Below are 25,817 nucleotides of genomic sequence, written 5' to 3'. Positions count from 1 at the left end.
TGGAGGCGAAGACGACGCCGCGAGCGGTAGGACGTGCGCAAAAGGCGTGGACGTGGCTTGTCAATTACCCTATCATACTCAATGAGGTTCTTACCCATACCCCAGGGTCTTAACCAAACTCCACTAACCTCAAACATCTACCTTCATAAAACGATGGACGACCACGCACCACTGGAAAGCGCCGGCATCGAGGAGCCTCTTGATCTCGTCCGTCTCTCATTAGACGAACGCATCTATGTCAAGCTGCGCGGAGACCGTGAACTGCGTGGAAAGTTGCATGTAAGGGAAAAAACACGATCACAACTAGCCAACTGAACCTGACCATAACTCTAGACTTACACCATAAATATTGTCTTCCTTGAACGATGACTAGGCATATGACGGTCATTTGAATATGGTGCTTGGCGATGTCGAGGAAACGATCACCGTGGTGGATGTGAATGAGGAAACTATGGAGGAGGTTATCAGAGTAAGCAACTTTTAATGTCAATTGAGCAACATGGGCAATACCGCGAGACGGTCAGGATCATCAGGACCCTGAAAGTCAATTGAACAGCACAGACAACGCTGCGGGATGTTCAGGGTATTCAGGACCTGGTAGACTAACTGAGCAACATGGACAATGGTACAGGGGTATTCAGAATAGCAGGACTTGAAATATCAATTGAACAACGCAGATCTCTTCCTAGAATGGTGTCACGATAGCACTCCTTGGGAACAACAGAACTCAATTGAGAAAACCTATATGGAGGTTCGATGGAGCACTATTTACTACAGCACTAGGGGAAAGGATCACCATAACAGTCAATTGACATTCAATATGTCAAGACAAAAGCAGGAACAGTCGGACACACGATGGATCGTCGTTTGTCTTCACAAGGCTAATTCAACTCACTACTTTCATTCTGAATACACTTCTGTAGATTGTCAAGAGAAATTGTGAGATGTTATTTGTTCGTGGCGATGGTGTCATCCTGGTAAGCGTGTGGAAGCAACTTCTTGAGAACAATATTCTTTGTTGTGGAGCAATTGATCTCTAAAACAAACGATTACCTGCGTTTTTTTTTTTTTTTTTTTTTTTTTTTTTTCGTACTACTAGGTCTCACCTCCATCCCGCGCATAGAGTCGAGGTGTTCATGGGAAAGGAACGACAGTTAGGACGCAGGATATACTCTTTTCTTTTTACAAGCAGGAAGAGAGAACAAGGGGTCGATAGGATCATGTAACAACGTACAAAAACACCTTCAATAAAATTACAACCACGACGACCAAACAGCGACTTTCTGGCTCAGGTGCAATTGAGAGCGAAATTGACACCAGAGGTTTGGGTGCCAAGATTCCTAATACGTTTATGGGTCATGGACTACGAAGGAGCAGGGACCATTCCTCCCCACAGCCTCTTCAATTAGATCGGATCAAGACAGGCAGAAATGCATGCATGATCATTGTTGTTGTTGTTTCTACAGCTTCAACCTAGCCCTCACCACGCGTGTGTCTGTCCGCATTGTCTGCATGTACCCCGTTCCCTCTCACGCACAACAGCATGTCAACAACAAAACTACTTTCACTTTTTGTCATTACTTTCACTTCATCAAATAGTAAAGTGTTTATTTGAGAGCACTTTTCTGCATTATTAGGGGCGGGTTCATTTTGTATGTGTATAGTGGGAGAAGCAACAAGCAAATGAATAACCAAGCAAGGACAGGACTAAGGTCAAGGTGCCTTCTCTCTCCTTCATCTTCTCTCTTTTTTCTTCTCTTTGTCCCTTTTTTCCCGCTCAAATTCCTTATCCTTGCCCCTGCCCCTGCCCCTGCCCCCTATATTAAAGCCGTGCCTAACCCCTGCACGCCCACTGGCTTTTGTTTCTTTCTCCCCTCTCTATTACCACACTCTCTTGTTCCTTTACCCACCCTCTCTTTCACCCCACTCTCTCTCACTTTCTCATCCAATCTTTTGACGACAACAGCTACAACAATGTCCTCCCCCTCTGCAATCCTATGGGACGCCTTCCGCGCTGACCCCTCGACCGAGGATCTGTTCCACGCCGACAGCCATATCATCTTCCTGCCAACGGGAGCCGGTGCTGCCACCGAGAAACACATCCGCGAGTTCTACAGGAGCGGCGGCTACTCTCACCCGAAAAGGCTTGCTGTCGAAGAAAAGGTCATCCACCGAACGGTGGGCGAATCTTCCGCCGTCGATGAGGTCGAGGTCACGGTCAAGTTTGTCACCGGTACTGGTGGATGGCTCCTCCCAGGCATTGAACCCCATCATCTCGAGGACCTGACTATTACGTTTCCTTTGGTGAGTCTTTCCTTGCTTCTAATTTCCTTTCAATTGATTGAAAGAAGAAAGGGAATGGGCAATGGGCAATGTCTTTTTTTTTTTTTTTTTTTTTTTTTGCCGCCCTTATTTTACGGTCGGTTCATTTCTACATGCAGAGAAAGAGGGTTAAGCTGCATGTGTCGGAGCATGCATTATGGCCTGCATCATGTCATATTATTCATACTCCTTCCCCTCCCTCCACAGAAAAGAGAGAGCATAATTGAGAAATTGAGGTATAATCATGCGCGCAGTTGTGCAGGCGGAGCATATGAGATGGACGCAGACGACTTGCATGCGAAAGAACAAAAAGAGCGAACCGACGTTTAATCCCATCATGTAATCAATACGAGAGCAAATAATGAAATGCTGCGTTTCTATGGGAAGGAAGTGAAGGTAGGGGGGCATACACCTATGAGAGCGTGTTGAGTTTTATTGGGATAAATAAATACTCGTGTCGTGGTTATTATTATTATTCATTTGTCTTTTTTACAACGACCAATCCTATACAATCGCCCAGGGTTCCCCAGACCAAAAAAAAAAAAAAAAAAAAAAAAAGAACGAATTAGTCTGGTGTGGTGAGCCAGCCATAATGAACCCTGCCCTTCTTGTTGTTTGTTGAGGCAAAAAGATAACCGATACTAACACGCGATGGCTCATGTTCAATTCGATCCTGGATAGGTGATCTGTGCGTCGTTTGCAGACGACCGCATCGCAAGCGTCCGCTACCTCTGGGACAATGCCAGTGTGCTCAAGATGGTCAAGTTGATCGGCTCGCGCCACTCCTGGCCCATCGTCGCTGAGGCCCAGATCGATGCACTTCGGGACCCGACCAGGTTCAGACTCAATCCTTTTGGTAACGCAACTACCGCCACCGCTGGTTCTCGTCCTCAGTCCAATGTAAGTACACGAGTAGGAAAAAAAAAAAAACTGGAAAAAAAATCAACAAAAGGACTCGCTAGTGCAGGAACTGAATGATCCCAAATAACTCATCTTGTGTGGTGTAAACAATGATAGATCTCAAAGATCTTTAGCTCGCCACCAACCTCTCCACCACAGAGGTCAAACACCGCGGACCAGAAGAAGGGTCACCCAGCCCTGACTTCGACCGTGTTCAGTCATCTCAGGAACGCACCTCTGCCTGGACGCAACGCAGATGAGGAAGACCAGAGCCACAGAAACACTCACACTTCTCTACCAATGAGCCCCTCGTCTTCGGACGAATCCCTCCCTGCTAGGAACGGAGCCGCGTCTCCTACGTCTCCAGGCAAGAAGGGTCACCCAGCATTGACTTCGACAGTGTTCAGTCACCTCAAGGGAACACAGTCCCCACCTCCTTCGCAGCCTGCCCCTGCTGCTATGAGCCGGCCCACTTCACCACCTCAGCATGAGGAAGAGGAGCGTGGAGCCGGTTGGAGAGCCGATTATGTCAAGCCCAAGGGTCACCCCGCCCTTACATCTAGCATTTTCTCAAAGACGCCTTCTCCACAGCCAACGACCTCTCGACCACCTAGACAGGATCAGGCATTGCAGTCTCCACCTGCAGAGGAAGAGCGTGGTGCGGGATGGAGGGCCGATTACGTGAAACCCAAGGGGCATCCAGCTCTGACATCGACGATCTTTTCGCAGCAACAGCCTATGGCACAACCCACACCCGCCAGGCCGTACAAGAAGACTAGTCATAATATCTTTGGTGTCCCGGCGGAGGAGCAGGACAAGACAAAGGCTGCTGAGGTTATCCCCGTCAATGAGGAACAAGAGCAGGAACAGGAGGTACCAGGAACCTACACGCTGGAACCCTCAGCGATTGCAGCGGAATTGGAGCGCAACGAACAGCAGCTCCACGAGTTGAAGATCGACACTGCCTCTCACAACCCCTCAGTCGATGAACTGGAGAAAAAGATCCAGGAGCAAGAAGCCTTAAACGAGCAAGAGGAACTGGAGCAGGCCAAGAAGACTGCTGATGCTGCTGCTGCTGCTGCATTGGAGGTCAAGGCAACGACTTCGACTTCGACTTCCCCACGGTCCGTTAATGCGCCCTTATCACCCGCTTCACCCCCGCCATCGGCGAGACGGATCCATCCCAATTACAGAACCAGCTTCACCATTGGCGGTCCCCGTTAAGGACACGAGATCCGCGTACGTAAGAAATAGCAAGAATACCCTATCCAAGCACGATAATTTGAGTTCCCACGATAACAAAGATAGCAGCAACCAACATAGCAATAAGAAAAAGGAAAACAAGAGCACAAGTAAGTTTAATCGCGACATCCTCTCTCCCAGAACAGTTTTGCAATAAAAAAAAGAGTTTGCGCTATCATCGCTCTTTGCGTTCTTGTTCTGCGATCAAATAAATCCAAAGAGTTCTTCGCTTTCCATGTTCGTGTTCTACGATAATCAAATCCATCGTATAGAATCCCATAGTTTTGAGCACGCTGAATGCCACCACTTTTTTTTTTAGAAATCTATGCCTCCCTTTTGGTTTTTGGTCTACCCATATCGACTTTTGCCTGGACTATATCGTTGTCTATATACATTGATGAGAGAAGGCGATGGTCTAATCACATAAAACGGCGGATGACCATGAAGACGAGGAGACCTCCGAACCCCAAGATAAGCGCATCGAGCCACATTGGAATCCCAGACTGTGCACGCCGGATTACCGTCTGCATCTGTGCCTGCATTTGCGTTTGAGCCTGGGGCTGAGATTGAGGTGAATGAACGGCTGCCCGAGCACGCAGACCTGTCGGGGATGCGGTGCCCGATGTCCTCGGAGGATCCAGAGGAGTAGTTGATACAGCAGCTGCAGGGTCCGGTGTCGACGAAGGGTCATGAAGTTGGCTAGTAGCAGGGCTCTCAACGTTCGAAGATGCTGGGCCGGTGCCGTTGGTTGTGTGTACGCCCTGCCTTGTCTCAGTGGTCGTAATAGACGGCATCGGTGTTGATGCTGCCGAAGATGATGTAGATGACGATGCTTGGTCCTTTTCCGCCCGCTTCTCCTGCTCCATGCGGCTGCCTGCATCATTACTGCTATTGTCCCCCGCAGCTCTACTCTGTCTCTGTTCCTCCTCCACTTGCCGTTGCTTCTTCTTATCGGCCTCATACCCAAACGAGAACTCTGGCGGCATCTCGCCCGCCTTTAATGACGCTTTGACTACATCCTCCGGTGCGACATCCGGCAAGATCGCTACATTTTCCAAACGACACGTTGGACACGCCCACGTTCTCGATCTAATTGGCAACAATCAGCGGCGTGGTGGAGGGGCACAGAACATTTAGTAGTGAGGTACATGACGCCGATTACACAAAATAAAGAGTAATTTTCTCAAGTAGAACTTTTAGTAGATAACTCGTTACGTACTTGATAGCAAGAGCTTTTCTAGCCTCGACAGAGGTATCGAGTCCTCCGATGGCGCCTTTGGACTGCGTAGGCAAGAATCCCATGACGGCGACCAGAACTGTACGGATTCCCCATGCGGGCTGCCAATACTCTGGATGATACCCTGTAATGCTCAGACACACCTTCTTGTGCAATTCGAATCGTCCGTTGGGCTAATCGAATTGAGAAAGTACAAAGTGTTGGATGCCTGATGCAAGCACTAATGGCATAAAGCGGGTGAATTGGTTGAGCAAAAGGGAGGTAGGCCTACGGTGAGGAACATCAGGCTGGGCGGCGCAAAGGGGTAGTTGTTGGGGAGGAGGATCCGGCCATGATACAACCCGCCCTCAAAGTCCGTTTCTTCAGGTCCACGGATTGTAAAATGCCACTCAAAGATATCCGTCTATGAGAAGCGTTGAGAGAGTTTTGTTAAGCAGATGATTGACAAGTATATTGTGGGGTGAAAAAAATGCATCAAATGATAACGTACATCAAGCGGATTGGCGGCAAAGTCAGTCGAGGGCTCGCGAACGAGCTCTCGAGCCTCTTGCATGATTCTCTTCACCGCTAGCAACAGCACAAGCGCAAGGGGAAGAAGACGGGAAACGTGCTGTTAGTGGATGTGTCTGCATTCGCCATTGGTATTGGCTTTTCTTAGTGTCTTGTTGATGAGTCCCACAATACCTGAGCTCTTTTTGTTGTACTGGGCAGGGATGCCCGCGAGCGACGCCATCGTTGCTTCTTGCGTCGCTGGGATGGGATGAGATGAGATGGAGAATGGGTTTGAATGCAAAGGGGAACTGTCGTTGTCCTGTTCAGGCGGATGGGCTGCGGCGAGGCGAGGCGAGGCGAGTGAAGCTGAGCTGGGGTGGGGTAAAATGAGCTCTTTTGGGCGAAGAGAGAGAGAGCCAGCCCTTTTTTCTATTGCACCCAGTCACGATTCGCCACGACTCGATGGCAGCAATCTATCGCTCCCAAGGTTATAGAATAGAAGGAGGACCCGCAGCTATCCAGAGATCAAGGGCAGATGCCACCTTCGCCACCTTTAATGATGCTTTGGTCGGCCCTGGAAGGTATCCCCTCTCCCTCAATTCTATCAAAATGCTGGGCGGAGTAGTTTTATATTTCCTGCTGCAACGGAGATCATCCATTGATCTATCACCGCGTTTTCATCCAAGAGCCCACGGGTCTCCTTGAGCTCATTTCATTAATAAAGACGTCGTAAAGGCACACAGGTCTGTCTCTCGGACTGGTCTTGTCCTTTTTTTTCTCAGATCTGATCCCCCTATACTCTGCACCTACTATGGCACTTCCCGCGGCTGAAATGGCTCAAGATGATAAACGTCGCTTTTAGAATTTATTTCATTCGGATAGTTACATCGCTCATTCGAAAATATCTAGTGCAAAATTTCAAGGATCCGATAAGGTTGTTATTCAACACGATTCATATTTCTTCATATACTGCTCTGTGACTAAAGCATCAATACGGCAGTGTAAAGTCCACCTTTCTACTAAGATCAAAGTCATAAGCGAAGATCAAACGCCTTCCCGACCTAGGAAGGACCCAAAGAAAGATATGTTGCTAGGCCCGCAGCGCAGACCTCAGAGGGGCCAGGGCGCGTATAGTACAAACCATAGTGCAGTTGGAACTGGCAGATCATCTATGGGAAAGAAAAAATATACCGCCTTCAAAAAAGTACAAAGAGCCAAGCGGACAAAACAGCGCCTACCATCGACAAGATCAAAAGAGCGCCTTATATATGTACTCATCAGAAGAATATACTCGTATTTATGGTACCGCTGCAATCAAACAAAGATGCGCCTGCTAGTTTTTTTTTTTTTTTTTTTTTTTTTTTTTTTTTCAAGACGCAAGGCTATTCTCTACTGCCGTTTCCTGGCAGTAGACAATAGGAAGACTTCTTCCAAGAAGACGGCCTTCAATCTTGATCCTATATCGACAAGTTGGTTCCTCACTTTGACATGCATATCAAGAGTGCCCCTCAAAGAATTATGTGCGCAGTTCAGCATAAAAGAGCACAGGGCGACGCGTCAAAAGCATGGAACCACATAGTCCAGCTCTTACATACTGACACCATATCCTTCCAGAGAAACATCACGGTAGCCAGCAATATGGTTTTAGCACTTCGACTCCAAACAAGCAGCAAATGCTCAAACCAGTTCAACGGCAAAAAAACAACATCCCCAAGGTCGGGGTTGGAGACTATAACGAATACAAGAATACAGCACAACGATGCAGCTGAAAGTTAAATATACGAGAGAGAAGCAGAATTCTCAGCACCCATCTATTCAATCCGCATGCCCGCAGAAATTCCAGAACTCGGAGGATACAAATGGAATAGACTGCTCAATAATTCTGTTTAAGCATCTGAACTACACATTGATGTCAGGATTGAACCTGATTCCAAGGGGCATGTTGGACTGTGGGGATTCGAATGGGCAGCCCGATTGCTTCCTTCAACGACCCCATCTCGCTGTTGTCGGACACAAAGGCTCCATCCAGTTCTTTGAGTTTTTTCTTGAAATACTCCTCCGTCATGGATCCATCGTCCACGTGCAGCTGAGCCAATCGCTCATCTGTCAAACGCTGCTTCATCGAAAGTATAGCTTGCTTGCTAGGTAACTGGAGCTCTGGAAGAACCGGTGCTGCTACGGACCTAACCTTCTTGTCTACTGGTTTGTACTTGGCCGTTCGGACGTTGACTTCTTCCGGTAAGCGCGCCACTTCCAGCAAGGTTACCATTGCGACCGCCCTTTTCTCCGTCTTCGAGACCCTCAACTCCATTAGGCTCCTCAACATCCATCCTCCGCACAACCGTTTTTCCTGTCCTTTCGGCTCCCTTGTTGACGAGTGAAAATTTCACTCGGTGACCTCCCTTGATAAGGAGCATCCACTTCTCTGCCTCGTCAGCACTGGTCACTTGACGTCTACGCCGTTCAAGAAGGGCATACCCAACAAAGGCCCTCCCTTCAATGGCCCTACCACGATAAATTGGGCCACAGCCTCGGGCTCTCCGAGCTTGACGACGACATTGTATCATTCACCCACACTCAGTAGGCCCCCTCCAATACCGTTGATCTTGATGGATTGCATCGGTTGAACTACTAAGCCCAAATCCGCACAGACCATGCGCGAAATAAGGTTGATTTCAGAACCTATGTCACAGCACAAAGCGACGCGCCTCCCTTTGAGGATGCCGTGTGTAAGTCTTGTCCATCTTCAGAACCGCCATGCCGCCGGTCTCGTCCTGTCCTTGACCCCTATTTCAAACCCTAGCGTTTATGATGGCGGTTGGTCCTTCCTCCATCCTTTAGTCCTCGCCTAGGGGCCGCCTTGAAACATTGGCCGACTGACCCATGCGCCTCAATGTGTATCATCAGCGTTTGCGGGATGGTCGCTTCCTCTTCACCTTTCTCCACGCCACTGACCAATCGCGTCTGTGCTTCCTCGGCCCGGGCCTCCTTTCGTTTCCACTGTCCGAGGACCGCCGGCCGCATTCCCCCTTTTCAGAAAGGCGCAGGTGGGACATCCCCTGGCCCATTTGCATAGGCGACGTATCCGCTCTCCTTCACGATAACGAACCCTTCAGTCCTGTCCTTGGTTAGCATGGCGCGCTTTTTCTTGACATGGTCTGGATCCTCACAGTAGATGTCCCGAAACTCGAAGTCGCATTCGGAGTAGCCCCCCGAAGCCCTCGCTTCCGCCAGTTCCCTCTCATTGACTACGAGAGCTCTCTCCAACTCGAGTTCTCGAGTGCTCTTGGCGATGGCGACCTCCGAGCGCGTTGGTGTCCTCGTACTTGCTGCTGGAGTTCCATTCAGAGGAACCGTTAAGACTGGCATGACTATGTCTGATTTTTTCGCCCCCAAACGATCTATCACCTCCCTGGATAATTCTCACAGGCTCGGGAAATCATCTCGGTACTCGGTACTCGGCCTTTAGCTCAATCCAGAATGTTACGGCAAATAGAGGTGTCATCTTCTACGCCGTGTGCGTGGAGCGCGAACTCCAAGGTCGCAATGTCGCCTTTGATCCTGATAGGGCTAAAGCCCTCCCGTTTCAGCGCCTCAAACCTCTGCTGAGCCTTCTCAGTGGCATTGGGGCCCTTATTGGTGCCGAGGTATTCGGTGACAAGAGACCTCAGCTCCTTCTAATTCGTGGCCTTGGAGACACTAGCCATGAATATGCCTTCATGCCAATTCGAGTGATGAACAGCGCTATTCCCGACACACATTGTCCACGAGATGTAGACGCAGCAATACTGAGAAACATTGAGGCAGTTTTACAAGGTGCTGTACAAACACGACGAAGCCCCACAAGTAAATTCAGTTGGCAATGCATGCGAATAGGTGGAGTTGTAAATTGTAATTGCACAACGTTTTTTTATGCGCTCGCGTTTGTTAGGAGCGATTGTTCAAGCGAGGGAACATATCGCCGGTATTGCCATAGCGAGTAATGCCGCTTACTACTGAATACGGAAGGCAACGAAGGAACGAAAGGATACTGGACTAACTATGAAAGTAGTGCTATGATGCTTTATATAGATTGCAGTGCTATAACCACAACAATGCTATCCCTTAGTTCAATTGAAAGAGCGGAACAAAATACGTTGGACCAGATATTCATGGACCATAAAAACCGTAACCAAAGCCAGTTGTGGTGTGCAGAATGCAATGTTCCCTTTGTGCCAACAAGACTAGAAACTGTTTTCTCGAGTATCGTAACCATAAAATAAAATAAAATAAAGTTTCGCATTGGAAAATTGATTGACGGGCAAATTGCCTTGTAAACCTGATGATCGAAGGGATAACCTTATAGTAGTGCTGTGCTATGGATGTGCTATATAAAGGGAATGTGCATATTTCTGAGCCTTCCTTTTACTTTGTCGAGATATACTTGATCATTTTCTTCAGGCGCTGGATATCCTGCCGATTTTCCTCGGGACCTTCATAAAAAAACTCATCCATATTCGACAAGTCGATGTGGACCATCACATCCTCGTTGCCGGTAGCGAGGTCCGTTTTGACACAGGTAATTGGCCTACCGCCCTGGACCCTGGGGAACTCGAGATGAATGCGAAGCATGCCCTTTACCTCACCAGGAGTGTCGGAAGCTTCAAACTCATCCCGCATCCTTTTCAGTGGTGGGTGCAAACTGGTACCGTCCTTCAAGAAACAGCGTCGAATGTCACTGGATATCACGTTCTCCCTGTATATCTCCTGTGGCAGAGGGTCGCTGTATAGTTTGATTGCGAGGGAGCCAGCGTAACGTTTGTCAGAGAAGAACCATGCTCCATCCGGACGTGTGCCAGAATGTGCAATCAGCATCTTGTTCGAAGGACAGACCCTGAGAAACTCGAGATCGGCCTCGATGCCTTCAGCGGTGTATCCAAAGCCATTGGCCGTGTTGATTTCGTCGATTTGAAGCTCGAGCGCGGAGCACCATGCGGGCAATCTGATGCCTTGGAGGAAAGGGAGGTCCACAAGACGGAAGCTGTTGAAACGCTGCAGTGACCGTCGAACGAGCTGTTGCAACACAACTCCCTTTGCTGCTGAGTTTACGCCAAAGTTCGCAACGATCCGGTCAAACTGATCGAGATATTCCATAAACTCGGCATCCATTTCTGAGACATCCAACACCTGCTGCACTGCCTCAATCACCATCGGCTCGTTCATGATATAGCGGACACCGTCGGGGCGCTGCAGCAGCTTGCACAGAGCCTTGTCCACAAAGTCAAACTGTCCGACGATTGCAAACGATATCTTACCGCCTTGCAGTTTGTACGCCATAACCATGCGGCCGAGTATACGTGCTGCCTCTCCTGTCTTGTCGTTCTCAATAAGACTGCGCACAATGCTTCCCAGGTCAGCCTTTATTTGCTTCGTCGCTGATCTGATTGCATTTTCCAACCTGGTTTGTTTGGAATCCTGGCCAGAGTCGCACTTGAAAAGGTGCTGGACAACTATAACCGAGAATCGAGGTCGTCCCGTAAGCATGTGGCGCATGTCAGGCGGCAAAGTGCAGCCGGATGTGTCGACAAGTTCCGATAGCACGCGTTCCACGTCGTCTTCATCGAACGAGGGAAAGTGCGTTATTCTTACGAAACTTGTTGACTTGCCAACTGCTGAGTATACCTGTTCTGCATCCTGCAATGACAGCGACGTCCCAACGATCACCAGTGTCGCACGCATGTTACTCAGTGTTGCACACAGAGGCGTGAGGGACCCGCGGCGAAATCTGCTTTGTACCCTGTTCTTGTCGTCGAGAACCTGCTGGATGCCGATAAACGCAGATGGTGCGATGAACATGTCAGGCAGGATGCGATTTCTTGCAATCTGAGCCTCATTTAGGGCGATCACTAGCCCCAGTCGTCGTGGAGCAAGGTAGTCCTGTAGCTTGTCCTGCACATGACTGAGCATTGCACAGATCGTATCCGTATCATACTCACGCATCCTCCCAACCAGCTTCCTAATCGTCAAGGGCCCTCCATTGATCTGTTCGCGGAAGAACTGCAGCGGTTCGAGATCAGGATTCTTGTCGAGGAGAAGCTGTAGGAAAAGGAATCGTGCCAAGAATTCGATGTTGACCCGATCTTCAGCACGTTGTTTCATGGCTAAATCATTCGCCACCAGATCTTCCAATGATCTTGGCTCTGGCTTTGGAAGGTCCTTCCTGCATATCTTCTCGACATCCTGTGCAAGCTCCACAAAGTTCAGATCCTTGAAATCCGGAGAAGAGTGGGTGCTCGGGTCGCAACACACGGCATAAACAACAAAGTGCGTCTTGGCCAGCTCAATCACCGTGGCAGTCTTTCCTGAACCTGATGGACCAACCAGGGCCACCATGCGGTATTCACTATTCGTGTCGATATCCTCCTCAACAATGCCATGCAATGTCTCGTTTTCCTCGGACGACGGTTCCTTGTCCAGCACCTTTCCCAGCATCACGAGACTTAGGTTAGTTGCTCCCGCATCATATGGCAGGGGTTTCTTGTAGAAGGAGCCTAGCTTCTTTGTTTGGTAGGCTTGAACATCCTTTGCATCCACGGAACGGTTGCAGTGGTCCCGGCTTGCGTTCTCGATAATACGCTCCAGTTCAGGACCAATATCACCGTATGCAACAGTCTTCATTGGGACAGGCACCGCTGTATTATCGTTGTCATACAGGAGAAAGTATACATGAGTTTAGCGAACCAAGACGTGGTGTGTCCAAGAAGGCTTACAGCAAATCAATACTATTCACTTACAGCTTGGATACCTACGGGGACCTACATGAGAAGCAGGGCGAAGCGAAGCAAATGTAAAATACAGAAGAGAAATGCGTGGGATAAACTAGGGTGCACATACTCAAAAGACCTGCAATGAGCAGAGGATGTTGTTACCTGCTGGTGGCCGTTGCACAATGATATGGACGGCGTCTTTAGGTAAACCCTCTGGAAATAGCTTGGAGAGACGCGTTGTCGGCTTGAGCTCCTTCTTCTCGCTCAGACCGTCGAGCATGACGGCAGGTTCCCCATCATCTTCATCATCGAGGACAGGAATCGAGACGAGCCAGAGAGTGAGCTTATCTGCGGCAATGTCATCAAACTCGGGAGTCCTTTTGGCCTTGATGAGGCTCTCAAGGTTGGCAACAGTATGTGCCGCGGGAACGTCGATAATAAAAGCTCTCGACGTGGAATGTCCCTCGACGAGACAAAAGAGTGGCAGGACGTCGGTCATGGTGGGGGAATCCAGTGGGTGCCTGTGGCAACGAGAGAGGGAAAATGAGGTGGAAGGGAGTGAGGGATAGGATTGGGGGCGATGGGTGCTGGCGCGTGTTGTGTGTGTCGTGTGTGTCGTGTGGCAACGGTTCCCGATGTTAAGGGGTGTTTATTTGATCTATGTGGTTACACCAACTGAATTTCGCAGTCCATGGCCCGTGTTCTGGGGCCTATGCTTTTGGGCTCAATTTCCTGTACCAGGAGATAGCGACAAGGCACTTATTCATGCCCCATTGTGTCTACAGGCATATGGCGTTGTTGGACATCAGCTCTGCGGGCTACTCTTGGCGCTCTACAAGATGGAGGACAGTGCGAGCTATATTGTGGCCAGCGTTGTGGCCCCAACCTCTCTCTCCTGGATGCATTATTGGGATCTGGTGGCCCGATCTTTGATCTCTTCTCGGACACTGCACTGGCAGCATGTTATAGAGGTCTTCCATTTATCGGCACGGACTATGAGCATGCTGTGGGCCACCACTTAGCCGCATCGTAGTAACAAAAGTCCTTGCTAGTTTCATTTCCTCTCAATGTGCAAAAACCATCTATCACCAAGTCCGTGCAACTTGAGATCTAGCTCTTCTCTTCGGCCCTTGAAGCCCAGCCATGTATGCCTTTGTGGTGTAAGTGTGCGATCCTTGCGGAACTGAGATGTTTTACACTAGCGAGCGATACTCGATGCTGAGAATGACCGCTGTAACGGTCTTCTTGGCCAGACATTTCTTCATAGTGATCGACCCCGTCCACATATATTTCCTCCAGTGATATCCTGCGTCGGTCTCTGCCTTGTTCTGCTAGTGTTCCGGCTCGTATACATTTCGCCTGCTACACCGATTTCACTGCTTGTCCTGGTGATGACGATGATGCGACCTGTATATAGGTGTCTTCGTCCAAGTCGCTTTATCTTTTAAAGGCTATGGCCATACTCTCGACATGTACGATGTCCACAGCTTCTGGATATCGAAAGTTCTCTGCGTAAGATTGGCCTTGAGTATTCGATTTCATACTGCTCCCTACCGGATCAGATAAACTTTTAGCAATGTTGTGATGTCTCGAGGATCGTAGACCCTTGATATGTGCATAGAAAACGGGGATACAGAACTCTGTCGCTTTTCTGGTTCTATTACAGTCCATACGGGTATATCCTCATTATCATAGCAAACAAAGCAGTTCTAATTGTAGTGAAGTCTAATAGAGGAGAGTTTGTTTTTTGGCTCTTTCACAATTAATACAGTGTTTCTTGTACGGGATTCTTGTATACACGGATTACAAAGGGACAGTTACTACAGCTTCACTAGCCGGCCGCGTTTCTTTTTATTGGATCCTCCAATCATGCCGAGCTTGGAACCTCTGTGGAAACGTAGACCTCAGTCCCTGTCAATACAGCAAGATCGGGTGTTGCTACTCTGCACCAAAAACCTTGATCCAGCTTTCCAACGCGCATCAGATCATTCCAACGAGCAGCAGCATCCACTTGAGCATGCCAACTTTTAATGGGCCGAGTCACTCTGCTTCTTGCTGATCAGCTGCAGATGCATTTCCTGCGCAACGCCACTGAACTGACAGGTAAGGTGTAACAAGGTGACCGAGAGCGAGGGAACGGTGCAGGTGCACGCATTATCCGGTCCATGGATTTGAAGAAAGAAGCGTCGAGTGAGCACGGTCAGATCAGCCTATTCTGGTTCCTGCAACCGCGCCTTGTTCGTATTCCAGGGTCAACAGATGCTGGATACGCACAACTGGTATGCAGCGGATGTCCAGCAAAACCAACGAGACCATGCTACTCGGGAGGCCCAGTCAAGCAACCTTGAGGATGAGCTGCCAATACCTGAGGAGTAAAAAAAGATGAAAGGTGAGAGCAGCACCAGAAAGTCAATTGCTTCCAAGGCGTCTCGACGCGGCATATACATATTATTTATTTCAATGCAATAAAATCTCTCGTGTTTGTTGTCTATAATGCTTCTCCGCGCGACTACATCTCTTGGACGTAGTTGCCTAAACACAAAAAATAATGAAAGACAAGAAGTGCGATCAGTCAGAATCGAAAACGAATATGTTGCCTCGAATGAAAAGAAAAAAAAAACTTTAGGTCTTGGGCTCTTACCAGGGAAGACGCCCTGTCGTCCATCGAGTCTACCAGTCCACCAACCGTCCGAACCTGCCGTTCGTTCCACCAACTCAATCCGATCGTCCTTCTTGAAACTCAAATCACCTTCCTGCTGCGCATCGTAATCATAGAGTGCAACAACCGTCCGGGCCCCAATCTTCTTTGGAACCGGCGGTGGTGGACGCTTGTTTGCTGCCTGTGCCTGCAGAGTACCGTTCAAGCCCTCATTAAACCTGTTTATCGCATGCGATGTCGCTGCTGCTGTCGCCGTTGCCCCAATCGTGCCAGACACTGACGGCGCCAAATGAATGTTGATATTCTGCGGTGCCTTGTATCGTGATGACGCTGCTGTCGTAGGCTGTGCGGATGCGCCTTCCTGCAGTGCGTTATATGCAGGTGGAGGAGGGATCGACTCTTCCTGCTGGGATCGCGGAGAAGCCGCTCCAGACTTCCAGGGCTTGGGCGATGCACTAGGGGTCTGCCAAGGCTTTGCACCTACAGTCGGTGCATGCGCCTGCCAAGGCTTAGGCGCTGGGACCGGTGAAGAATATCCCCTTGATCCGGTCACGGGTGATCCTGGTGCTGAAGCTCCTAATGTCTCCACAGTACCTGTCTCATAGTTTGGTCGACCATACTTGCTTGTGTAGGCTACGCATATGAGGAACATGGTAATCATGATAATCAATGATTAACATTGGTGCTGGGATCGAACGTGATGGGAAGGACAGTAAAAAGCGCAGAGAGAACATTAGACTCACATGCAGCAGCCGATCTCTTGGTGATGTGCTCAACGGACTCAACAGTGGCCATGGTGTCCTCCTTGCGCGCCTCATATCCCTGCTGGACGTCCATGTTCAGATCAAAGTACCCGCTTGAAGCCAAAGGTCCCAGCCGGTCCAGCATGATGTTGTAGATTCGGAGCTGCAAATAGTAGAACGTTTGGAAAAGGGGTTCCATCAACTGTGTCCGGTAATAAAAGAATCCCGGAAGCTCCTCGCGCAGAATCCCGTTCAGACCCTCGTAATCCGCTGTCGCCACCTCCAATTGAGATTCCAGCTGCAAATGGTTCAAGAAAATAAACAGGTTGAATAAGGTTTGTCATTCGGGAATACATTTACCAGACTCATGTGCCCATGCATAACATACCTTGTAGATCTGCTTCTCGTCGCTCAGAGTCCTTTCCTTCTTATCCTGCAACTTTTTGAGCGAGATCCGGAAGCGATCATAGTCGATCAACTTATGGTCTCTCTTCGTGATGGTCTTGCGGATCAGCTTCATATTGTTCTGCATCTCGGTCAGAGGGCACACGACTCCGAGCTCTAATTTGTCCTGTCATACGTTACCATTGAGAAGATTTCTGATTAGCAACCCATGGGGACGCCTGCACGAGCAGAAAGAAAAGACCCCACACATTATTTCTGGAATGAAGTCATCGAATTGTGAACGTACCACTTCGGGCAGTAGAATGTTCCTCATTTCCCTCATAACCGCCTGGAAGTCATCTACAGCCTGGACAGACTCTGGAGCCGTCTGTACCCTGCGGGGTGTCACCTCGCCGTTGGGCATCCCCAACGATGGATCGTAGATCTCTTCGAGAATGATGCCGAACTCGGCTTGATGGTTCAGCATTGCTAAAAAAGAATAAAAGTGCGATGCATTTAAATGAGACAGCCCATGTCAATCAAGCCAAATTTTTTTAAGCAATTAAAGACAGCCCCAGAGCTAAACACGAGCGTTGATCGACCCATGACAACAAAAAAAAAAAAAAAAAAAAATGGCCCGTTGCAGCACTCGGAATAGACACTCACCAGTGACATTGTCGCGGTATTTGCAGACATCCTCCAGTAGCTTGGCGGTAACCTTTTCACACGCTGTGAACTTGGAATTTAATTCCTGGAATTCGATATCCTTCGTTCCTAATGAAATTCGTTGGGAGAAGGACGATTGCACGGCGTGAATACGAGCGATTTTGATAGCCCATCAAACTCCCTTCCGTTCGTTCTCTGCAGATAGATGAGGACATACCGTCACGGATGCCGGTTTTTGTTGAGAGTGTATGGGGTAGTCGAGAGACAGCCTTTGTGAATCCCTTCCTGCAGCATGAGATAGAGAGACAGGATGAGAGCCAGGTCAGTCGCTTCTCTCATACAAAGCCTTGCCAGTGGATGATCCGCGTGCAGTATGCAATAATGACATGCCAGCTCATTGTGCGTCTATCAATTAGTTGGGATAGTGTTGATGGAAGCGGCGAGGCGTACGGAATCTACTTGCTACAGTCGTGAGGGATGGTAATGGTGGGGTGGAAGAGAGAAAGACTTGGTGAACAGCAATGCGGAATGTGAATGGGAGGAAGGGTGCGAGGTGAATGAATGAGCGGAACGAGGAAGAACGATTTGGTGGCACAAAAATGACGCAGGTCGCCCATTCGCCCGATCGGGAAGTCAACAAACAAACAAGCTGAGCAACAGACGTGGCCATGGCACCTTCCTCGCGCATGTTCCGATAGGGCCAAGGTGCTCCTAACTACATACGGCGGACATGGTCAATGTACCTCGCCTGTATGTCTCTATGTCTAACCGATGATAATGCTAGTTCAGTTTTATTTTACTTTCCAGCCTTGAAGCGGCATCACAGCAGTCAGCCAGTGATATCCGCGCGAAAACATCACTGTGTTCAAGGCGCCGTGGATCTGTGCTTTGGCGCATTACGTTCACCAGCGATGACAGTACACCTCTTCTTCTCTCTCTCTTCTTTTCTTCGCCTCGCCATTTTTCCGCCTCAGTCGTCCTTTCTACGCACCCACACACATTAACGAACCCACACTCTTACTCAGGCGCCATGATCGCAGACTCAAGGTAAAAACCGCGTCACTCTAATCGGTCGCCATTCTTACTGCTGTGGCTCTCACTCTAAGCTTGTCTCCCTCTCTTTCTTTCTATGATAACATCTTGTCATTAGCATCCCTCGCAAGCATCGACACTCAGAGGATCTGCGCCCTGCAACACAAGCACTGGCAACAATAGTAGACTATATAAAAGAGGCAACAGCCGCCGCCACCAGAGCGTCAGGACGATGCGAAAAAACACTCGAATCAACGGACCTTGACGTGACAGAAGCGGAAGCAGCGGCTACGGCGTGTGGCATATAGCCCATTTTACACGCTGTATCTGTGTTCGATAGCTAGACTGAGTCCAGATATTAACTTAAGCCACTGAGCAATAAGTAATTGCTCAGTCGCTGTAATTAAAGATCCCTCTCTTGTTCTCATTGACTCTCTGGACAGTTATATTTCTCACGGCGGCTAGACTGGCAGTGAAGTATGCACACGAAGCAGAAAAGACAGCTGAAAGAACGGCGACGGAAATGACAGCACTCGCAGCATCGGCAAGGGCTGCAGCAGATGCTGCAACGAGAGCAGCGAGAATGATAGCAACAAAGGATGCAGAATCAAGAGCGAAGGAAGCAGAGGCAGCAGCGACGGAGGCACAGGAGGATGCGCTGATAGCAGTAATAGAGTTCAGAGCAGAAGTACAGGCAGCAGAAGGTCAAGACAATACGGAAGCAGAGCTCGCAGCGACAGGGGCAGCAGAGGCAGCAACTCAAGCGGAGCAAGATGTAGTGACCGCTCAAGCAGAGGTACTTGCAGAAAAGGCATGGCTGGCACAGCTCAAGGACTGAGAGAGCATCCTCACCAGACGTTTTGTGGGGAAGAAAAATGATGGGCGTATTTTCATATACTCTGCACTCTTGCTCATATCTTTCTTCGTTTCATCAGTAGTCCTGCTATTCACATCTCACCTCGCATTGAGGCACAAATGATTCTAGCGTAATCCTTTATGTATCAACAGCAGTTTAAATCTTTTTTAAGGTCAACGAGCAGTGTCCACGAGCAATTTAGTGCTGGCGATTCAGAAGGAATAATGAGCATGTCTTCATGCCAATCCGAGTGATGAACAGCGTTCTTCCCGACACACATTGTCGACGAAATCCCACAAGTAAATTCAGTTGGCAATTCATGGAAATAGGTGGAGTCGCAACCGCATATCTTTGGTGCACAACGTAATTTTTTATGCGCTCGCGTTTGTTAGGAGCGATTGTTCAAGCGAGGGAACATATCACCTGTCGGGTGATGCCACATACTACTGAATACGGAAGGCGACGACGGAGTGCAGGGATACTGGGCTAACTATGGAGTAGTGCTATGATGCTATGATTATAGATGGGGTGCAATGATTGTGGAGTAGTGCTATAACCGTAGAGTAGTGCTGCGCTATAGTTGCGTTAGATAACAGGGATTGTGCATATTTCCGAGCCTTCCTCTTATTTCGTCGCGATATACTTGATCATTTTCTTCAGGCGCTGGATATCCTGCCGATTTTCCTCGGGACCTTCATAAAAAAACTCATCCATATTCGACAAGTCGATGTGGACCATCACATCCTCGTTGCCGGTAGCGAGGTCCGTTTTGACACAGGTAAATGGCCTACCGCCCTGGACCCTGGGGAACTCGAGATGAATGCGAAGCATGCCCTTTACCTCACCAGGAGTGTCGGAAGCTTCAAACTCATCCCGCATCCTTTTCAGTGGTGGGTGCAAACTGGTACCGTCCTTCTTCAAGAAACAGCGTCGAATGTCACTGGATATCACGTTCTCCCTGTATATCTCCTGTGGCAGAGGGTCGCTGTATAGTTTGATTGCGAGGGAGCCAGCGTAACGTTTGTCAGAGAAGAACCATGCTCCATCCGGACGTGTGCCAGAATGTGCAATCAGCATCTTGTTCGAAGGACAGACCCTGAGAAACTCGAGATCGGCCTCAATGCCTTCAGCGGTGTATCCAAAGCCATTGGCCGTGTTGATTTCGTCGATTTGAAGCTCGAGCGCGGAGCACCATGCGGGCAATCTGATGCCTTGGAGGAAAGGGAGGTCCACAAGACGGAAGCTGTTGAAACGCTGCAGTGACCGTCGAACGAGCTGTTGCAACACAACTCCCTTTGCTGCTGAGTTTACGCCAAAGTTCGCAACGATCCGGTCAAACTGATCGAGATATTCCATAAACTCGGCATCCATTTCTGAGACATCCAACACCTGCTGCACCGCCTCAATCACCATCGGCTCGTTCATGATATAGCGGACACCGTCGGGGCGCTGCAGCAGCTTGCACAGAGCCTTGTCCACAAAGTCAAACTGTCCGACGATTGCAAACGATATCTTACCGCCTTGCAGTTTGTACGCCATAACCATGCGGCCGAGTATACGTGCTGCCTCTCCTGTCTTGTCGTTCTCAATAAGACTGCGCACAATGCTTCCCAGGTCAGCCTTTATTTGCTTCGTCGCTGATCTGATTGCATTTTCCAACCTGGTTTGTTTGGAATCCTGGCCAGAGTCGCACTTGAAAAGGTGCTGGACAACTATAACCGAGAATCGAGGTCGTCCCGTAAGCATGTGGCGCATGTCAGGCGGCAAAGTGCAGCCGGATGTGTCGACAAGTTCCGATAGCACGCGTTCCACGTCGTCTTCATCGAACGAGGGAAAGTGCGTTATTCTTACGAAACTTGTTGACTTGCCAACTGCTGAGTATACCTGTTCTGCATCCTGCAATGACAGCGACGTCCCAACGATCACCAGTGTCGCACGCATGTTACTCAGTGTTGCACACAGAGGCGTGAGGAACCCGCGGCGAAATCTGCTTTGTACCCTGTTCTTGTCGTCGAGAACCTGCTGGATGCCGATAAACGCAGATGGTGCGATGAACATGTCAGGCAGGATGCGATTTCTTGCAATCTGAGCTTCATTTAGGGCGATCACTAGCCCCAGTCGTCGTGGAGCAAGGTAGTCCTGTAGCTTGTCCTGCACATGACTGAGCATTGCACAGATCGTATCCGTATCATACTCACGCATCCTCCCAACCAGCTTCCTAATCGTCAAGGGCCCTCCATTGATCTGTTCGCGGAAGAACTGCAGCGGTTCGAGATCAGGATTCTTGTCGAGGAGAAGCTGTAGGAAAAGGAATCGTGCCAAGAATTCGATGTTGACCCGATCTTCAGCACGTTGTTTCATGGCTAAATCATTCGCCACCAGATCTTCCAATGATCTTGGCTCTGGCTTTGGAAGGTCCTTCCTGCATATCTTCTCGACATCCTGTGCAAGCTCCACAAAGTTCAGATCCTTGAAATCCGGAGAAGAGTGGGTGCTCGGGTCGCAACACACGGCATAAACAACAAAGTGCGTCTTGGCCAGCTCAATCACCGTGGCAGTCTTTCCTGAACCTGATGGACCAACCAGGGCCACCATGCGGTATTCACTATTCGTGTCGATATCCTCCTCAACAATGCCATGCAATGTCTCGTTTTCCTCGGACGACGGTTCCTTGTCCAGCACCTTTCCCAGCATCACGAGACTTAGGTTAGTTGCTCCCGCATCATATGGCAGGGGTTTCTTGTAGAAGGAGCCTAGCTTCTTTGTTTGGTAGGCTTGAACATCCTTTGCATCCACGGAACGGTTGCAGTGGTCCCGGCTTGCGTTCTCGATAATACGCTCCAGTTCAGGACCAATATCACCGTATGCAACAGTCTTCATTGGGACAGGCACCGCTGTATTATCGTTGTCATACAGGAGAAAGTATACATGAGTTTAGCGAACCAAGACGTGGTGTGTCCAAGAAGGCTTACAGCAAATCAATACTATTCACTTACAGCTTGGATACCTACGGGGACCTACATGAGAAGCAGGGCGAAGCGAAGCAAATGTAAAATACAGAAGAGAAATGCGTGGGATAAACTAGGGTGCACATACTCAAAAGACCTGCAATGAGCAGAGGATGTTGTTACCTGCTGGTGGCCGTTGCACAATGATATGGACGGCGTCTTTAGGTAAACCCTCTGGAAATAGCTTGGAGAGACGCGTTGTCGGCTTGAGCTCCTTCTTCTCGCTCAGACCGTCGAGCATGACGGCAGGTTCCCCATCATCTTCATCATCGAGGACAGGAATCGAGACGAGCCAGAGAGTGAGCTTATCTGCGGCAATGTCATCAAACTCGGGAGTCCTTTTGGCCTTGATGAGGCTCTCAAGGTTGGCAACAGTATGTGCCGCGGGAACGTCGATAATAAAAGCTCTCGACGTGGAATGTCCCTCGACGAGACAAAAGAGTGGCAGGACGTCGGTCATGGTGGGGGAATCCAGTGGGTGCCTGTGGCAACGAGAGAGGGAAAATGAGGTGGAAGGGAGTGAGGGATAGGATTGGGGGCGATGGGTGCTGGCGCGTGTTGTGTGTGTCGTGTGTGTCGTGTGGCAACGGTTCCCGATGTTAAGGGGTGTTTATTTGATCTATGTGGTTACACCAACTGAATTTCGCAGTCCATGGCCCGTGTTCTGGGGCCTATGCTTTTGGGCTCAATTTCCTGTACCAGGAGATAGCGACAAGGCACTTATTCATGCCCCATTGTGTCTACAGGCATATGGCGTTGTTGGACATCAGCTCTGCGGGCTACTCTTGGCGCTCTACAAGATGGAGGACAGTGCGAGCTATATTGTGGCCAGCGTTGTGGCCCCAACCTCTCTCTCCTGGATGCATTATTGGGATCTGGTGGCCCGATCTTTGATCTCTTCTCGGACACTGCACTGGCAGCATGTTATAGAGGTCTTCCATTTATCGGCACGGACTATGAGCATGCTGTGGGCCACCACTTAGCCGCATCGTAGTAACAAAAGTCCTTGCTAGTTTCATTTCCTCTCAATGTGCAAAAACCATCTATCACCAAGTCCGTGCAACTTGAGATCTAGCTCTTCTCTTCGGCCCTTGAAGCCCAGCCATGTATGCCTTTGTGGTGTAAGTGTGCGATCCTTGCGGAACTGAGATGTTTTACACTAGCGAGCGATACTCGATGCTGAGAATGACCGCTGTAACGGTCTTCTTGGCCAGACATTTCTTCATAGTGATCGACCCCGTCCACATATATTTCCTCCAGTGATATCCTGAGTCAATTTCTGCCTTGTATTCTTCAGGTGTCGGCGGCTCATCCTTGAGGTTGCTCAACTGGGCCTCCCGAGTAGCATGGTCTCGTTGGTTTTGCTGGACACCCGCTGTGGATCCCTTCCTTCTTCACTCACAAAATGCGCACTGAAATACACAGCTAGCCATGGGTGGGCGATGGAGGCTGGGATATGAGGGAAATGCGGATCGAATGCTCATTGTTCCCATACTGCCATCCTTTTTGCAGTATCGCTCTCTGCATCATCCCACCACTATTCGTTCTTTTTACTCAATACAAGTTGAAATGACATCTATAACGAATTGGACAGCAAAACCACAATCCCTGCAGCGGTGCAAGGCGTTCTCCACTCAGGGACCAGAGCCTTGTACGCAGTACTCAAGATAAAAGACAGTGCTTTATTACCTAATGAAACTGCTGCATTTCGGTCCCATTGTTGGCGCGACTAGAATATAAAACGTGCTTTTCTTTGTTTTCTCCATCTCTCTACTCGCCTTTTAGTTCAGACTACGTTCATATCCTCATCCACGATCAACCAGATATCCACAAGGTCCAACAAAGCCACACGAGAACGCAATTCGAGCATCCACACGAGTAAGTACACCTGTTGGACCTCGCGTGGAAACGCATTTCATGAGGCCGAATGTGCGGTAAGAAACACTTGGTGTTTTATTTCGTTCGCTGCATTCGCCGCACACTATCTAATACACTCTTCATTTGATAACATGTCGCTAATGGCACGCTTCAAGACTTCTTCCATCAAAGGAAGCAACAGCCCCTGGCGCCAGCATACAACCTACACGAAGAGCTGTTATCAAATGCGGAGGATCAAGCGTGGGAGGAGGATGACCGATTGATACGGAAATGGGATGACGAACAGCAAGAGGAGTTGATGTTGATGGCAGAGAAACTGGATGGTGAAGAGAGCGGAAGACTGGTGGCAGAGTGGGAGGGCGAGCAGGAAATATTGGCATCAAAGGAAGAAGGGCTGGCGATCGAAGAAGACGAGCGACTGTTGACAGAATATGGAGGAAAGAAGAGAGTGCAAGCGTCAAGCGTTATAGACCCGACGTCGGAAGCTTATGAACGATGGCTAACACGCTGCGAGGATGAAGAAACTGCGATTATATCGAGAGAAGAATGGGCAGATAAGGCGCAATTGGCTGCTAGAGAGGACGAAGGAGATGATATGCCGTTGTTAGTCGCAGCGGGAGGTGCAAGACAGAGATGCAGGAAGCATGACTGATGACTTGACTGAGACGTCTCGTGTTTTTTTTGTGTCGATGATTGCCTCATCATTTGCTTCGCCATCCACAGCCATTTCCAAGCAAAGCACTCAATGGCAATTGGTACCACCTAGACTCGCCGATAATGGACGTGGATTAGTGTGATGCCGCCGATCTACGGGCCTCTTTTTTTTTTTTATCATATCAAATGGCACTTTTCTGTCTTACACGACTATGCCCATAAGCAATATGTTCAATAGAAATGAGAATACCACGCGTTGTAATTGACAATTGACACCGAGCTTCCAGGAGCAATCGACGTCCAAATAAGGCGTGCTTGCGGACGTCCACGCGTGCCAGAATGCTTCGCCCATGTTACCCCAGCGCATTCCTCCACATCGCGACCCCTTTTTCTCTGGCGCTGTCAGTCTCCGCAATTAGTATGGTTACTTCCTCATTCCTCGATCGCTACACCAGCTAGAGATCTTCTTCGTGCTACGCCGATGTCTTTGATCCGGCGCAGGCTAGACTAAGGAGGTACCAGCAGCGCCTTCAGCCACATGGGCGGGGAAGCAGCGGTCCTTTTTCATTTTTTGATGTCAGCCGCCTTCTGTTGTGTCTTTGTACAACCAACTCCATCTCGCATCTCCGACAGGAACAAACAAACAAACAGAGGCGCATCTAGAGGGGTCTATGAACTGTAGTTCGCGATGGGATGGGATCTTTGTGTACGGTTTCTGCCCACAGGACTGGGACGATCGACCTGTCTGTCCTGTCTGTCCTGTCTGTCCTGTACTCCATCCTTACTTGTAAAGCCCTTTCCTGTGGACGTTCACGCTTGGTCTTGTGGAGAGAGCATCGTCACAGAGAGGGCAGCCAGCTAGTGACTTTGTCCGATGAAGACATCCCCTTTCTACGCCATCTGGAGCTAGTTGCGGACTACTTGGCTTAACACGTCAGGGAATGAAGACAAAGAGGCGGACGTGAAGAAAAAGGGACTGCAGATGGACATCATAGTCT

At 49.3% G+C, this 25,817-nt stretch overlaps 7 protein-coding genes across 7 annotated transcripts; 3 read left to right on the top strand and 4 right to left on the bottom strand.

Moving 5' to 3' along the window:
* Position 1: 1 nt before the first annotated feature.
* Positions 2–1,273, top strand: BC939DRAFT_447559 (uncharacterized protein). Its single transcript, XM_051555105.1, has 4 exons — positions 2–279; positions 374–469; positions 924–977; positions 1,100–1,273. The coding sequence occupies exons 1-4, from the start codon at positions 82–84 to the stop codon at positions 1,121–1,123; spliced, it is 372 nt and encodes a 123-aa protein (XP_051413530.1). The 5' UTR covers positions 2–81; the 3' UTR covers positions 1,124–1,273.
* A 465-nt stretch (positions 1,274–1,738) lies between these two features.
* On the top strand, positions 1,739–4,572 carry BC939DRAFT_447557 (uncharacterized protein). The gene is made up of 3 exons (XM_051555104.1): positions 1,739–2,304; positions 3,004–3,222; positions 3,340–4,572. Exons 1-3 carry the CDS (start codon positions 1,975–1,977, stop codon positions 4,444–4,446), a joined length of 1,656 nt encoding a protein of 551 aa, XP_051413529.1. The 5' UTR covers positions 1,739–1,974; the 3' UTR covers positions 4,447–4,572.
* On the bottom strand, positions 4,573–6,594 carry BC939DRAFT_447555 (ubiquitin-conjugating enzyme/RWD-like protein). Its single transcript, XM_051555103.1, has 5 exons — positions 6,386–6,594; positions 6,192–6,268; positions 5,973–6,104; positions 5,684–5,874; positions 4,573–5,553 (listed from the first exon to the last, which is right to left on the bottom strand). The coding sequence occupies exons 1-5, from the start codon at positions 6,432–6,434 to the stop codon at positions 4,884–4,886; spliced, it is 1,119 nt and encodes a 372-aa protein (XP_051413528.1). The 5' UTR covers positions 6,435–6,594; the 3' UTR covers positions 4,573–4,883.
* A 1,511-nt stretch (positions 6,595–8,105) lies between these two features.
* BC939DRAFT_475972 (uncharacterized protein) lies at positions 8,106–8,462 on the bottom strand (the record flags this gene model as incomplete). The annotated part of the gene is made up of 1 exon (XM_051558552.1): positions 8,106–8,462. One exon carries the CDS (start codon positions 8,460–8,462, stop codon positions 8,106–8,108), a length of 357 nt encoding a protein of 118 aa, XP_051413527.1.
* A 2,135-nt stretch (positions 8,463–10,597) lies between these two features.
* BC939DRAFT_514766 (uncharacterized protein) lies at positions 10,598–13,438 on the bottom strand (the record flags this gene model as incomplete). Its single annotated transcript, XM_051561135.1, has 3 exons — positions 10,598–11,833; positions 11,969–12,864; positions 13,102–13,438. 3 exons carry the CDS (start codon positions 13,436–13,438, stop codon positions 10,598–10,600), a joined length of 2,469 nt encoding a protein of 822 aa, XP_051413526.1.
* Positions 13,439–15,367: 1,929 nt separating this feature from the next.
* On the bottom strand, positions 15,368–17,957 carry BC939DRAFT_486669 (uncharacterized protein). The gene is made up of 8 exons (XM_051559334.1): positions 17,782–17,957; positions 17,609–17,676; positions 17,392–17,499; positions 17,033–17,214; positions 16,730–16,912; positions 16,342–16,639; positions 15,581–16,231; positions 15,368–15,471 (listed from the first exon to the last, which is right to left on the bottom strand). Exons 1-8 carry the CDS (start codon positions 17,787–17,789, stop codon positions 15,449–15,451), a joined length of 1,521 nt encoding a protein of 506 aa, XP_051413525.1. The 5' UTR covers positions 17,790–17,957; the 3' UTR covers positions 15,368–15,448.
* Positions 17,958–23,391: 5,434 nt separating this feature from the next.
* Positions 23,392–24,977, top strand: BC939DRAFT_491928 (uncharacterized protein; the record flags this gene model as incomplete). Its single annotated transcript, XM_051559508.1, has 4 exons — positions 23,392–23,408; positions 24,073–24,165; positions 24,337–24,768; positions 24,889–24,977. 4 exons carry the CDS (start codon positions 23,392–23,394, stop codon positions 24,929–24,931), a joined length of 585 nt encoding a protein of 194 aa, XP_051413524.1. The 3' UTR covers positions 24,932–24,977.
* Positions 24,978–25,817: the final 840 nt, after the last annotated feature.

The sequence above is a fragment of the Gamsiella multidivaricata genome (assembly GCF_025024155.1).
Source record: "Gamsiella multidivaricata strain RSA 2152 chromosome Unknown BC939scaffold_23, whole genome shotgun sequence".
NCBI lineage: Eukaryota > Fungi > Mortierellomycota > Mortierellomycetes > Mortierellales > Mortierellaceae > Gamsiella > Gamsiella multidivaricata.
Note: the sequence above shows the minus strand (reverse complement) of the source record. Positions and strands in the feature narration are given on the sequence as shown.

Coding starts and splice junctions, on each gene's coding strand:
- BC939DRAFT_447559 (XM_051555105.1), top strand. CDS start 82: ATGAGGTTCTTACCCATACCCCAGGGTCTTAACCAAACTCCACTAACC. Junction 470..923: donor CTATGGAGGAGGTTATCAGA/GTAAGCAACTTT, acceptor ACACTTCTGTAG/ATTGTCAAGAGAAATTGTGA. Junction 978..1,099: donor GTGGCGATGGTGTCATCCTG/GTAAGCGTGTGG, acceptor TCGTACTACTAG/GTCTCACCTCCATCCCGCGC.
- BC939DRAFT_447557 (XM_051555104.1), top strand. CDS start 1,975: ATGTCCTCCCCCTCTGCAATCCTATGGGACGCCTTCCGCGCTGACCCC. Junction 2,305..3,003: donor TGACTATTACGTTTCCTTTG/GTGAGTCTTTCC, acceptor GATCCTGGATAG/GTGATCTGTGCGTCGTTTGC. Junction 3,223..3,339: donor GTTCTCGTCCTCAGTCCAAT/GTAAGTACACGA, acceptor AAACAATGATAG/ATCTCAAAGATCTTTAGCTC.
- BC939DRAFT_486669 (XM_051559334.1), bottom strand. Junction 17,500..17,608: donor AAAAACCGGCATCCGTGACG/GTATGTCCTCAT, acceptor GAATTTCATTAG/GAACGAAGGATATCGAATTC. Junction 15,472..15,580: donor ACGACAGGGCGTCTTCCCTG/GTAAGAGCCCAA, acceptor TTTTGTGTTTAG/GCAACTACGTCCAAGAGATG.
- BC939DRAFT_447555 (XM_051555103.1), bottom strand. CDS start 6,434: ATGGCGTCGCTCGCGGGCATCCCTGCCCAGTACAACAAAAAGAGCTCA. Junction 6,269..6,385: donor GTACAACAAAAAGAGCTCAG/GTATTGTGGGAC, acceptor TGCTGTTGCTAG/CGGTGAAGAGAATCATGCAA. Junction 5,554..5,683: donor AGAAAAGCTCTTGCTATCAA/GTACGTAACGAG, acceptor GTTGCCAATTAG/ATCGAGAACGTGGGCGTGTC.